This window comes from Nicotiana tabacum, chromosome 3 (assembly GCF_000715075.1).
Source record: "Nicotiana tabacum cultivar K326 chromosome 3, ASM71507v2, whole genome shotgun sequence".
Classification (NCBI taxonomy): domain Eukaryota; kingdom Viridiplantae; phylum Streptophyta; class Magnoliopsida; order Solanales; family Solanaceae; genus Nicotiana; species Nicotiana tabacum.
This window is the reverse complement of record NC_134082.1, coordinates 106,084,770-106,096,103: the sequence shown is the minus strand read 5'-3', so window position 1 is coordinate 106,096,103 and position 11,334 is coordinate 106,084,770. Positions and strand designations below refer to the sequence as shown.

At 35.9% G+C, this 11,334-nt stretch overlaps 1 protein-coding gene across 1 annotated transcript; it reads left to right on the top strand.

The window, feature by feature from the left end:
- The first annotated feature begins 365 nt into the window (after positions 1–365).
- LOC107821974 (uncharacterized) lies at positions 366–2,266 on the top strand. The gene is made up of 3 exons (XM_016648466.2): positions 366–1,104; positions 1,294–1,479; positions 1,674–2,266. Exons 1-3 carry the CDS (start codon positions 613–615, stop codon positions 1,956–1,958), a joined length of 963 nt encoding a protein of 320 aa, XP_016503952.1. The 5' UTR covers positions 366–612; the 3' UTR covers positions 1,959–2,266.
- Positions 2,267–11,334: the final 9,068 nt, after the last annotated feature.

The following is an 11,334-nucleotide window of genomic DNA, read 5'->3' as shown; positions in this document are numbered from 1 at the left end:
TGAACCTTCCAAACAAACTTTAAATTAAATCTATTCTATTAATTGTTCAGATCTCACAAAGAGACTTCTCCTCGTCTTGCTTCCATTCTCCTTACTCATGGATCTACTCCGCATCCAAAATTAAAAGCAAAAAGAAAGAAAGGAACAGAAAAACAACTAGTCTGGTGCCACTCTAAATAAAGCCAATATCAAGTAGTATAGTTTTAAATAGGAACATGCGTATTTAATTTTTCTGGGTGTAGTTTAGCTGGGAATACAAATAAAGACAACATCAATGAGTTTATTACTCAATTAGCTCAACCCTGAATAAATAATCAAAACTCCAACTGGCATTACTTACTGACCAAAGTTTTTATTTTTTAGTTTACATTTATTATTCCTGTGAGAGATACCCTTGGTCTCCTAGCTCCATGCCCTTCGGTCCTCAATGAACTGCAATTGCACGCAATATTTGGTATACAAAACAAATAAACAAACAAGAACCAACGTGGGTGTTGGACTTTTCTAGACTACTTCATTTCTCAGAGTCAGTGATCATCCCAGATCTACTCTCTATTTCTCCACTTCTTCTTCTGCTTCTGAAGATTGAGATCAGATAATTATTGAATAACAATGTCGTCTACGCATCATGCGAAAACAGATTCAGAAGTGACGAGCTTGGCGCCATCATCGCCGAATCGGCCCGTTTACTACGTGCAGAGCCCGTCAAGAGACTCTCACGATGGAGAAAAGACGACCAATTCCTTCCACTCAACTCCCATACTTAGCCCAATGGGCTCACCGGGCCGGCAATCCCGGGATTCATCATCTACCAGGTATTCGGGCTCACTCAAACCAAGTACACAGAAGTCAAGTACTAATGGTTCTAGAAGCAGCAGTAGCAGACACCACCAACATCGTCATAGGAAGGGAGAGAAGCAGCAGTGGAAAGAGTTTGATGCTATAGAAGAAGAGGGATTACTTGACGACGATGGCTATCGCAAAGGTCTCCCTCGCCGCTGTTATTTCCTGGCTTTTGTTGTTGGCTTCTTTGTGCTCTTCACTTTCTTTTCCTTGATCTTGTGGGGTGCTAGCAGAAATCAGAAACCTGTCGTCACAATGAGGGTAATTTATTTTCCTTACTACAGATCCGTTTTCTTTTCCTCCTTCATTCATGGACTTCTATGATGTACTATCATTGACCGGTACCTAATTAAGGTCTAAGAATTGTTGCTACTGTATTACTTAGGCTCCAAATATGATCTCTACAGTGGTATCAGGAATACTTGTTAAATTGCGTGATTTGATCTGCAGAGTATTTCCTTCAATGAATTTGGGATTCAGGCCGGCATGGATTCGTCGGGAGTTGCAACAGAGATGGTATCAATGAACTCGACGGTGAAGATGAGATTTCGTAATACAGGCACATTTTTTGGGGTGCATGTAACGTCTACTCCTCTGGTTCTTTCCTTTTCACAGCTAACCGTAGCTACTGGAAGTGTAAGTAGTCACTTACCTTTTATTAACATTATTTTTCAATTCATGTATCTTAATTTGATTTATATATATACATTGTTAGTGTACATAATTATGATATCAATATTAATTTACTTATTACTATTATATTGAAACTCCGTCACAAGTAGTTAAACTCTTTAAATATTAATATGTTGTCGTACGTGGTCTAAGAGCAGGTAAAGAAGTTTTACCAACGAAGAAAAAGTCAGAGAACTGTAGCAGTGACTTTGATAGGAAGTAAAATTCCATTGTATGGAGGAGGAGCCGACTTGATAAGCAAGGAGGGGAAACCAGTAGCAGCAGTGTCACTGGTCCTAGATTTGAAGGTTCGAGCCAGGGCTTATGTTTTGGGAAGAGTGGTGAAGCCCAAGTTCTACAATACGGTTCAATGCTCCGTTGTTATGGACCCTAAGAAAATGAATGTTCCCATTTCCTTAAAAAAATCTTGTACCTACCTTTAAAACTAGGAAATAGACCCAATGAACGCGGGGGAGTGTCTAAACCAAACAAGGAGGGGGGAAGGCGTCGTACGTTTGTTTTTATTATCAGAAAATAGCTTCAGACACAAAGGTTGAACTAGCGCTGCTTCGTTGAAGGTCCAAGATTTGTTATTTTCAAATGTTAATTATGGCTGCCAGGTTTGTCGCAGATGGGGAGTACCTGTCTAGCCTGTGATGTTGAGTGAATTAAATGCCATTTGATGAAAAACATAAGCCCTAGAAACTGATGTAGTTATATTTATATTTTCCAAGTTTTGGTTCTTTGATTCTATATTACTGTACTGGAGAATTTTGTGATTTAAATTCCATCGTACATCTAGTCAATAAGTCATTCCATATGCATGATGCTATTCTTAACATGTGTCATCAGTTTACTTATTGTCTGGTCTGTACCTATATATAATGTATAACTGTGTAATAAGTTTCTCGCTCTACATACAAGAAGTGTGACAATCTATTTTGAAAAAGGGCCTCGTTGGGTTAGACCGTAAGGGGAACAAAGCTTCCAAGTTAACCAAACTCCCTTATGTCCTTTTCTATAGAGAAGGTTCTAAAGATAGTCTTAAACTTATAAGTTCCATAAAATATTCTCCCAAAATAACTATTGTATACATAATTTTTATTTCAACTCTCGAAGCTGTGGCACTTCAACTCATTCAATTCACACAAAAAGATATTAATAAAACAATATATTGAAATAGCCTCATATCAACTATCCTTCAGTTTGTAAACAAAATTAAATATTAACATCGAACAATTCTAATACATATTCTTCAAATTTATAAAACTTTTACTTATATGATATACTTCTTCTGCTATATATTCTGAAACATCCCATATGCTTTCATCTGGGAGAGGGTCCATTGGTATTCCACATGTCTCGAGAAGGTTCTTCATCGTGTAATAATCACAACAGTAGTTTTATAAGACTCGTTTATGTGCCTCAAAGCTGTCAAAGCATATGAACAAGGCAGTTCATCTAACTGAAATCGTCCGCAATTATATTTTGTTTAAGACAAACAATGAAGCGTTTGACACCATCTATCACTCTATCTATATAATCTGTTGAAGCCCCCGCCTACAATTTTAATACAAAACGACCAATTATCGACAATTAGCAAAAAACAAAATAGCTAGAAAACAACCACATATGTACAAATATCATCAGTTATTTGGTTTGATAATAACAATCATCATCTGGGATGCACAATAACTTACTCTCATCTTCTTGGATAAAGTCATGTTATCCTGCAACTCATTGTGATATTTTTTTCCAAGGAAAGTGAAAGTCCCCTTTGCATTCAATAATTTTTGTTATTCCATCGTTCAATAAGTGCCCTCATGTACTCTAATAGCTGAACTACTGGGAGCTCTCTTGCATCTTTGTTTACTGCACTTAAGGATTCTGTAATATTTGATGTCATCGTTCATGTTCTATTCACTCTCGCATGTACCCGGGACCATTTGTGATAACCAATATCGTAAAGGTATTCTTTTACCCGTGTGTCGATCTCTTCAATCTTTGCCATGCGTTCATTAAACTCATCAAGAGTGTATGATCTTGTTAAAACGAAGTACAATTCACTTAACTTTAGATGACCTTTCTTGAATTTCGACCTTATATTTGTCCAAATATGCCACATACAAGCATAATGTCGGATGCTGGTAAAAATAGTGGATGTTGCCTTCTCATATACTCTCACTTCTATCCGAAACAACATACATTTTTTTTATCATATGCATGTTTGAACTGCTCAAAAAATCATGTCCATGATGCATCATTTTCTGAATCAACTATGGAGTAAGCTATTAGTAATCTGTGGTCAAAAACAGAAAATCAGAAAAATAAAGAAATGTTAGTTCAATTAAAAAAATAGAAAATAATTCCGAGCCCACAAGTTGCTTGTGTGTCCTTAAGGAATTTAATCATTGCCAAGGTTTTGGATTAATTCCTCCCAGGATAGAACGAAATAACTATTCTGTGATAGCGGCACTACAAATCACAAAACTTCAGAGAACTCATCAAACGGAGCAAATCACACATAACACTTATATTTATTTGAAAAAACAATGCAATAATATAGGAAAGAGGGGAGAAGTTTTCAGATTTTTTCTATTCTAAGAAATGAAGCCAAGCCTCTAAATTTATAGACAATGAAAGGGTGAGATGAAGAGGTGCAATTCAAAAGGTGCATCTTCCATTTCCCATTCACACCAATTCACGAAACCTAACAATCCCCCACATGAATGGGGAATGTCAATATGTTTGAAAAACATGCCAAAAAAACTTGTGTGATTAGCAAGTAAGGATTAATCGTATCTGGATAAATAGGTTTTCCTTTGAACTTTGTGTAGTGAATTTATGTCGAATATACTCGGTCAATCGGTAGATTTGATATCTTTGACCCGTCGAGCTTTGGTGTATACCTAGACAACCATAAGTCATACAATCAACCCTTAACCGTCCTTGGTTCTTATTGTTCTGTTCGTTTCAGCCATGAACACTGCCTGATTTCATAAGCGCATAGAGAACTGGCCTTATAGAATTCTTCTTAAAGCGACTTACACTTTATACTTACGTAGGTGATTTCTAAACGTGTTATCCCGTAGATACACTATTTGATATACCCCGTACCAAATTTAAAAATTATTAAAAAGCCTTAACGCTTTATCCTTGGTACTGAACATTGTCTTCATTACGAGAATGGACTAAAATATTGTTTGACAATGTTGAACCGCCAATAATGACTTTAGTTGATATCCTTGAACCTAGATCTTGGGATCTCTAGTCTTCTAGGTAGAGTTACCGCCACAATGACTTGTCCTCGGTCATAGTCTTATTTCCCTCGATGATCTTTCAACTACCTCTCTAGTTATGCCTTTTGTAAGTGGATCCGACACATTATCGCTTGACTTCACGTAGTCAATTATGATAATTCCCTTAGAGAATAGTTGCCTAACAATTTTATGCCTACGTCGTATATGATGAGACTTTCCGTTATACATAATGCTCATAGCCCTTCATATTGCCGCTTGACTATCACAATATATGCATATATGTGTCAACTATTTGGGAAATGGAATATATTCAAGAAAATTTAGGAGCCATTCAACTTTTTTACTGGCCTAGTCTAAGGCTATAAACTCACCCTCCACTATAGAGCGCTCAATGCACGTTTGTTTGGATAATTTTCAAGCCATTTCTCCTCCACCGACTGTTTAAAATCGGTTGAACCGGTGATCTAATTTGCATCACTATACTCCTCTATTATCGTGGGATACTTATTATATGCAAAGCATAATTTTGAGTATATTTCAAATATCTCAAGACCCGTTTCATTATTATGACACTTCAACACAAACTTTCTTATGTCGTAGACTAATACGTCTCGACTTTCTATTGCATATCAGATTATTAACTACACTTAATGTAGCAATATTATATTATAATAATAGCTGAAATGGTTGGCATCAGTTGTGGCCATAATTTTTTAATATCTAATACATTTCGCAATCACTCCACCTTTACTAACATTTGTATGCTATTTATTCATACGTCTATATGATATGCAAATTATAGCACCTTCATTCATGAAACAAATCCAAACTTGTAATAAATTTTGGTCATGTTCATCGGTTAGTTCACCTTATTATAGACCAACATATTAATATATTCGTTCATGAACGATCATGTTCATACAAAACATACAAATTCACCTTTCATGAAAAGTCACCACCTTCCAGGTGATACCCTTTTATAAAAGAGCTAAACATTATAAATGTTCAAGAAATAATAAATCATTTCTGGAAAGGCGCATAAACAACTTTCAAATTTGTAGTTTCAACACTAAGACTGAACAAGTAATGAATTCACCGACTATCATATCAATATCCACTAAGGATGGGTAAAGTTCAAAAATTATTTCATTAGACATTACGTCTAACATTGACTTTTGTCATGCATAAGCTAAAAGCTCCCACATTTTAAATATTTCATCAACATATCACCCACATATAATCAAATAGTGACTACTCCCTCCGTTTCATATTAAATGAGGTACTTTGACTCGGCACGGAGTTTAAGAAAAAAGAAGAAGACTTTAGGAACTTGTGGTCTTAAAAGCTTAAAGGGTAAAAAGTTTGTGGGGCCATGACATTTGTGTGACTATAAAAGCTTCTCATTAAGGGTAAATGAGTAAAATAAAAGAGTTTAAAGTTGAATTATTTCCAAATTTAGAAATGTTTCATTTATTTTGAAACAAACTAAAAAGGAAAGTACCTCATTTAATATAAAACGGAGGGAGTATATGATTTGAAGTATTCTTAACGTAAACACATTTGTTTACACTCATTAATTTTGAAATTATTTGACTATATTATTTGATAAAATCTCGCATGCCATTGTTTAGGTGCTTGTTTTAGTCTGTAAAGTGACTTAACAAGTCGGCACACCTTTTTTTTCCACAGTAACCTCGAACCTTTCAGGTTGTTCGATATAAATTTCTTCCTCTAAGCCTCAATTTAAGAAGGTTGTCTTTACATTCATTTGATGAATTTCAAGACCATACACTGTAGCCAATACTACTAATATCCATATGTACGTAATACTCGTAACCCAACGAGTATGTGTGTCGCACCTCCTTTTTCCGCCACCGCGAGGTACGTAGGGAGTTTTCTCCAATTAAAGGACAGTCGAAACGGGATTTGTTTGTTTGTTTCAGAGTCGCCACCTGGGAATTTTAAGGCGTCCCAAGTCACCGGTTTTAATCCCTGAATCGAGGAGAATATGACTCTGTTTGTTATTCTGCGAACCAGAAATTCTAAGTAAGGAATTCTGTTGACCCGAGAGAAGGTGTTAGGCACCCCCGAATCCCGTGGTTCTAGAACGGTCGCTTAAACTGTTGTAATGGTTAAAATATCTGATTTTAATACATGTTCAAAAACTATAGTGCAATTTTAACTTTTAACCGCTTTTATTGTTATTATTATATTTTTAAAGAATGTGAACATCGTTTAAAAACATGTCTTTGGATTGCGTTACATAAAATGCATCCACGATCCGGAACATATTTTTATTCAATGTTTTGGGATTTGGATTTGGGTCGCATAAATGCGTACCCGTGTTTAAGAATGTATTATTATTATATCGCGCCTAAAGCGATTAGCGCTTTATTATTTTGAGGAAGGCCGTGAAATTTGCTAAACGGTTCATCCCGAAGTTTAAGTAATCAATTAAATCTTTATCGAGGGCCCCGCAATTTGTGTGTTTTATTTGGCGAGGCTCGTCTCATTTATTTTAAATGGACAAATCTTAAAGCGACTACATTTTGCTATTTAAAATTAGTCTCTAAAATGAATAAAGAAAATCCTAATTAATTACGTTTTTTTTTATTATTATTATTAAGAAAACATGACATGCTAATTGCTTGATTAATACAAATATTGATGAAAAAGGAATTTTACTCTTAATTTCGAAATTATAAATAAAATAAAAGTTCAACAACTAATATCCAAAAGAATCAAATATAGCTAGATTAAAACTCAGCATTGTTATAAAAAAAATTATTGAGATTAATTATTCACAACCATTTGAAACTTGATTTAACCATAATTACTAAAGCTTATTAGAAAGTTTATTAGACTTAAACGTTCTTCTAATCTTGCTTGAACTCAAGTCGTGCCTTAATGCCTAATTTACGAAGTTTTAATTTAAATTCATGTCTTAGCTAAATTTAGCTAGTTATTCATGATTAACCTACTGTTGATAATCTTGAAACCTTCATAACTAGTGAATTAACTTGTTTTGCTGAACTGATTCATTAAAGACTAACTTAAGTTATTCTTTCCTTATTCCAGTTATTATTTAGTAATACATGGAATAGCTTAAATATAATCAACAAAAGGAAACAAAGAAAAACGAAATTAAAACTTCAAAATTTCATTCTTCATATGTATTCATGCTTCATATTTCGGATTACAATAACCAGCTTTTCAGTTGTGTACCTGATATTGGAAGCAAAAAAAATGAAGATGAGAATCAGCAACAGTAATAACAGTATAGCACAGCAGCAACAACCCAGCAACAGTACCAACCCAGGAAAAGAGTTTGCAAACCAGTAGAGCAGTAATCCCAAAAACAAAAGCTTCAAGCTTTGATGAAACAACAATTAATTCTGATTTCAAACAATGAAAGAAAGCAGAATATTTTTTTTAGTTTTTTTTTTGAAAGTTTAAATATTTTTCGGAATTTTTCTCTCTTCTATTCTCTGTCCGTTTTTTCTCTCTATCTTTGTGTTTTTTTTTTCCGTATCTCTCTTTATTGTTGTTCTCTCTGTATTCTTATGTCTTGTGTTCAAGACTTCACATATATAACCCATCCCACAAACCTTTCAATTAATTAAAATCCATACTTTTTCTCTACCCAACCCATTATCTTTCCACTCATCCACATTACATTAAATAAACATATCACACCACCCCATTATATTTTGTCCCCCATGCTTCTTTTAAAATAATGCAAGATTCCCCCTTTAAATTAAATCTTGTCCCCCCTTTATATCAAAGGGGTTTGGGTCTTTTGGGTTATGGACTGGGTCGACCCAGTTCGAAATGGACTGGGTCGTAGGGAAGATTGGGCAAATTTTTGGGCCTGTGGCTTGAAATTGAAGAAGAGGCATAATTCCGACTTTCTTTATATTTTTGCTTTCTTTTCTTTTTTTATTTCTCTAAAACTAAATTATAAAACTACTTAACTTTATTATTAAGAACTAAATTAAGTTATAAAAGTGCAAATTAACTCCAAATAACAATTAACGCACAATTAAGTAATAATTAAGCATAAAATTGTATATTTGGACATTAAATGCTAAAAATGCAAACGATGCCTATTTTTGTAATTTTTAATTTTTGTAAAATAAATTTAATTACTAACAATTGTAGAATTAAATCCTACATGCAAAAATGCGACATATTTTTGTATTTTTTATTAATTTATCAAATAAACACGCACAGACAAATACAAATAATTATTCAAAATATCACAAAATATCACAAAATTGCACACCAAAGAAAAATCATTTTATTTTTGGATTTTTTGGGAGTAATTCTCATATAGGGCAAAATCCACGTGCTTACAGCTGCCCCTCTTTGCCCGGAGACACGAAGGGTTTTCGTGCAAAGATAAAGCGAGCGATTTTTGCCCATCCGAGTACTCCGTGTGAAGCATTTTTTTTTTTGAAAAAGATTTGACCGAACCTTTGCTTCAAAGGTTTCCTACATATCCTGGGCTAAACAGGAATCAGGTCAATGTAGTTCGGGAAATTTTGGTAGCTGGGACTACCGTGGGAACTGCATTGTTACTGTTGTTGCATGCTATTACTACTGCTTACCGATCTCCTTGTTACACCGTGCTTAAAAAAACAAGAAGCTAGGCTAGAGTACAATTTGTTTTTGTTGCCTTGCTTCCTTGTCTGCTTGCATTTCTTCCGGTGCTTTACTTCTTTTGACACATGTACTTGAGTTTGTACTGTGACCTCTTGTTGCAACCTTCTGCTTCCCGGTGCCGGGGAATTTTATTGTTTCCTGCTGGGGATTCCTATTGTAACCCTCTGTTTTATTGTCCTTTGACTTGATTTTGAAATGTATGCCTCTGTTATCTGGGCGGGCTCCCAACTTCAATACTTGAAAATTAAAGACTTGAAATGTATGCCTCTGTTATTTGGGTGGGCTCCCAACTTCAATGCTTGAAATGTAAAGACTGAAATTTATGCCTCTGTTGTCTGGACGGGCTCCCAACTTCGACGCTTGAAATATAAAGACTGAAATGTATGCCTCTGTTATCTGGGCGGACTCCCAACTTCAATGCTTGAAATGTAAAGACTGAATGTATGCCTCTATTTTATGGGCGGGCTCCCAACTTCAATGATTGAAATGTGAAGACTGAATGTATGCCTCTGTTCTATGGGCGGGCTCCCAACTTCATCAACTGAAATGTAAAGACTAAAATGTATGCCTCTGTTATCTGGGCGGGCTCCCAACATCAACAACAACTTTTAAAAATAAGCGCCATTCCTCTCTTCAGGCGGGCTCCTGACTTCAAATACACAACTTTTAAAATAAATGCCTTTCCTTTCTTCAGGCGGGCTCCTGACTTCAACAACAATTTTGAAAATAAATCGCCATTCCTCTCTTCAGGCGGGCTCCTGACTTCAACAACAACTTTGAAAATAATCGCCATTCCTCTCTTCAGGCGGGCTCCTGACTTCAATCAATACATCGCCATTCCTTTCTTTAGGTTGGCAAGATTTCAACAACTTTTAAAAATGCCTTTCCTCTCTTCAGGCGGGCTCCTGACAACAACTTTGAAAATAATCGTCATTCCTCTCTTCAGGCGGGCTCCTGACTTCAAACAATACATCGCCATTCCTTTCTTTAGGTTGGCAAGATTTCAACAACTTTTAAAAATGCCTTTCCTCTCTTCAGGCGGGCTCCTGACAACAACTTTGAAAATAATCGTCATTCCTCTCTTCAGGCGGGCTCCTGACTTCAAACCATACATCGCCATTCCTTTCTTTAGGTTGGCAAGATTTCAACAACTTTTTAAAAATGCCTTTCCTCTCTTCAGGCGGGCTCCTGACAACAACTTTGAAAATAATCGCCATTCCTCTCTTCAGGCGGGCTCCTGACTTCAAACCATACATCGCCATTCCTTTCTTTAGGTTGACAAGATTTCAACAACTTTTAAAAACGCCTTTCCTCTCTTCAGGCGGGCTCCTGACAACAACTTTGAAAATTCTTCATCCTCATTCTCCAGGTGGACGCCTGACTTCTTCTTCAAATTTTTTTTTTCATCCTCATTCTCCAGGTGGACGCCTGACTTCTTCTTAAATTCTTCATCCTCGTTCTCCAGGTGGACGCCTGACTTCTTCTTAAATTCTTCATCCTCATTCTCCAGGTGGACGCCTGACTTCTTCTTCAATTTTTTCATCCTCATTCTCCAGGTGGACGCCTGACTTCTTCTTCAATTTCTTCATCCTCATTCTCCAGGTGGACGCCTGACTTCTTCTTAAATTCTTCATCCTCGTTCTCCAGGTGGACGCCTGACTTCTTCTTAAATTCTTCATCCTCATTCTCCAGGTGGACGCCTGACTTCTTCTTCAATTTTTTCATCCTCATTCTCCAGGTGGACGCCTGACTTCTTCTTCAATTTCTTCATCCTCATTCTCCAGGTGGACGCCTGACTTCTTCTTTTCCTCTGCTTTGTTCTTGCTTGCTGGGGATAATACCACTGCGGGAGTCTTCTTTCTTCCCTTCCTTCAAATTCATTTTTTTTTCAACA

Bases quoted from the DNA above. Each gene is read 5' to 3' on its own strand.
- LOC107821974 (XM_016648466.2), top strand. From the start codon at position 613: ATGTCGTCTACGCATCATGCGAAAACAGATTCAGAAGTGACGAGCTTG. The intron at 1,105-1,293 runs GTAATTTATTTT...TTTGATCTGCAG, and splicing joins AACCTGTCGTCACAATGAGG to AGTATTTCCTTCAATGAATT. The intron at 1,480-1,673 runs GTAAGTAGTCAC...GTCTAAGAGCAG, and splicing joins TAACCGTAGCTACTGGAAGT to GTAAAGAAGTTTTACCAACG.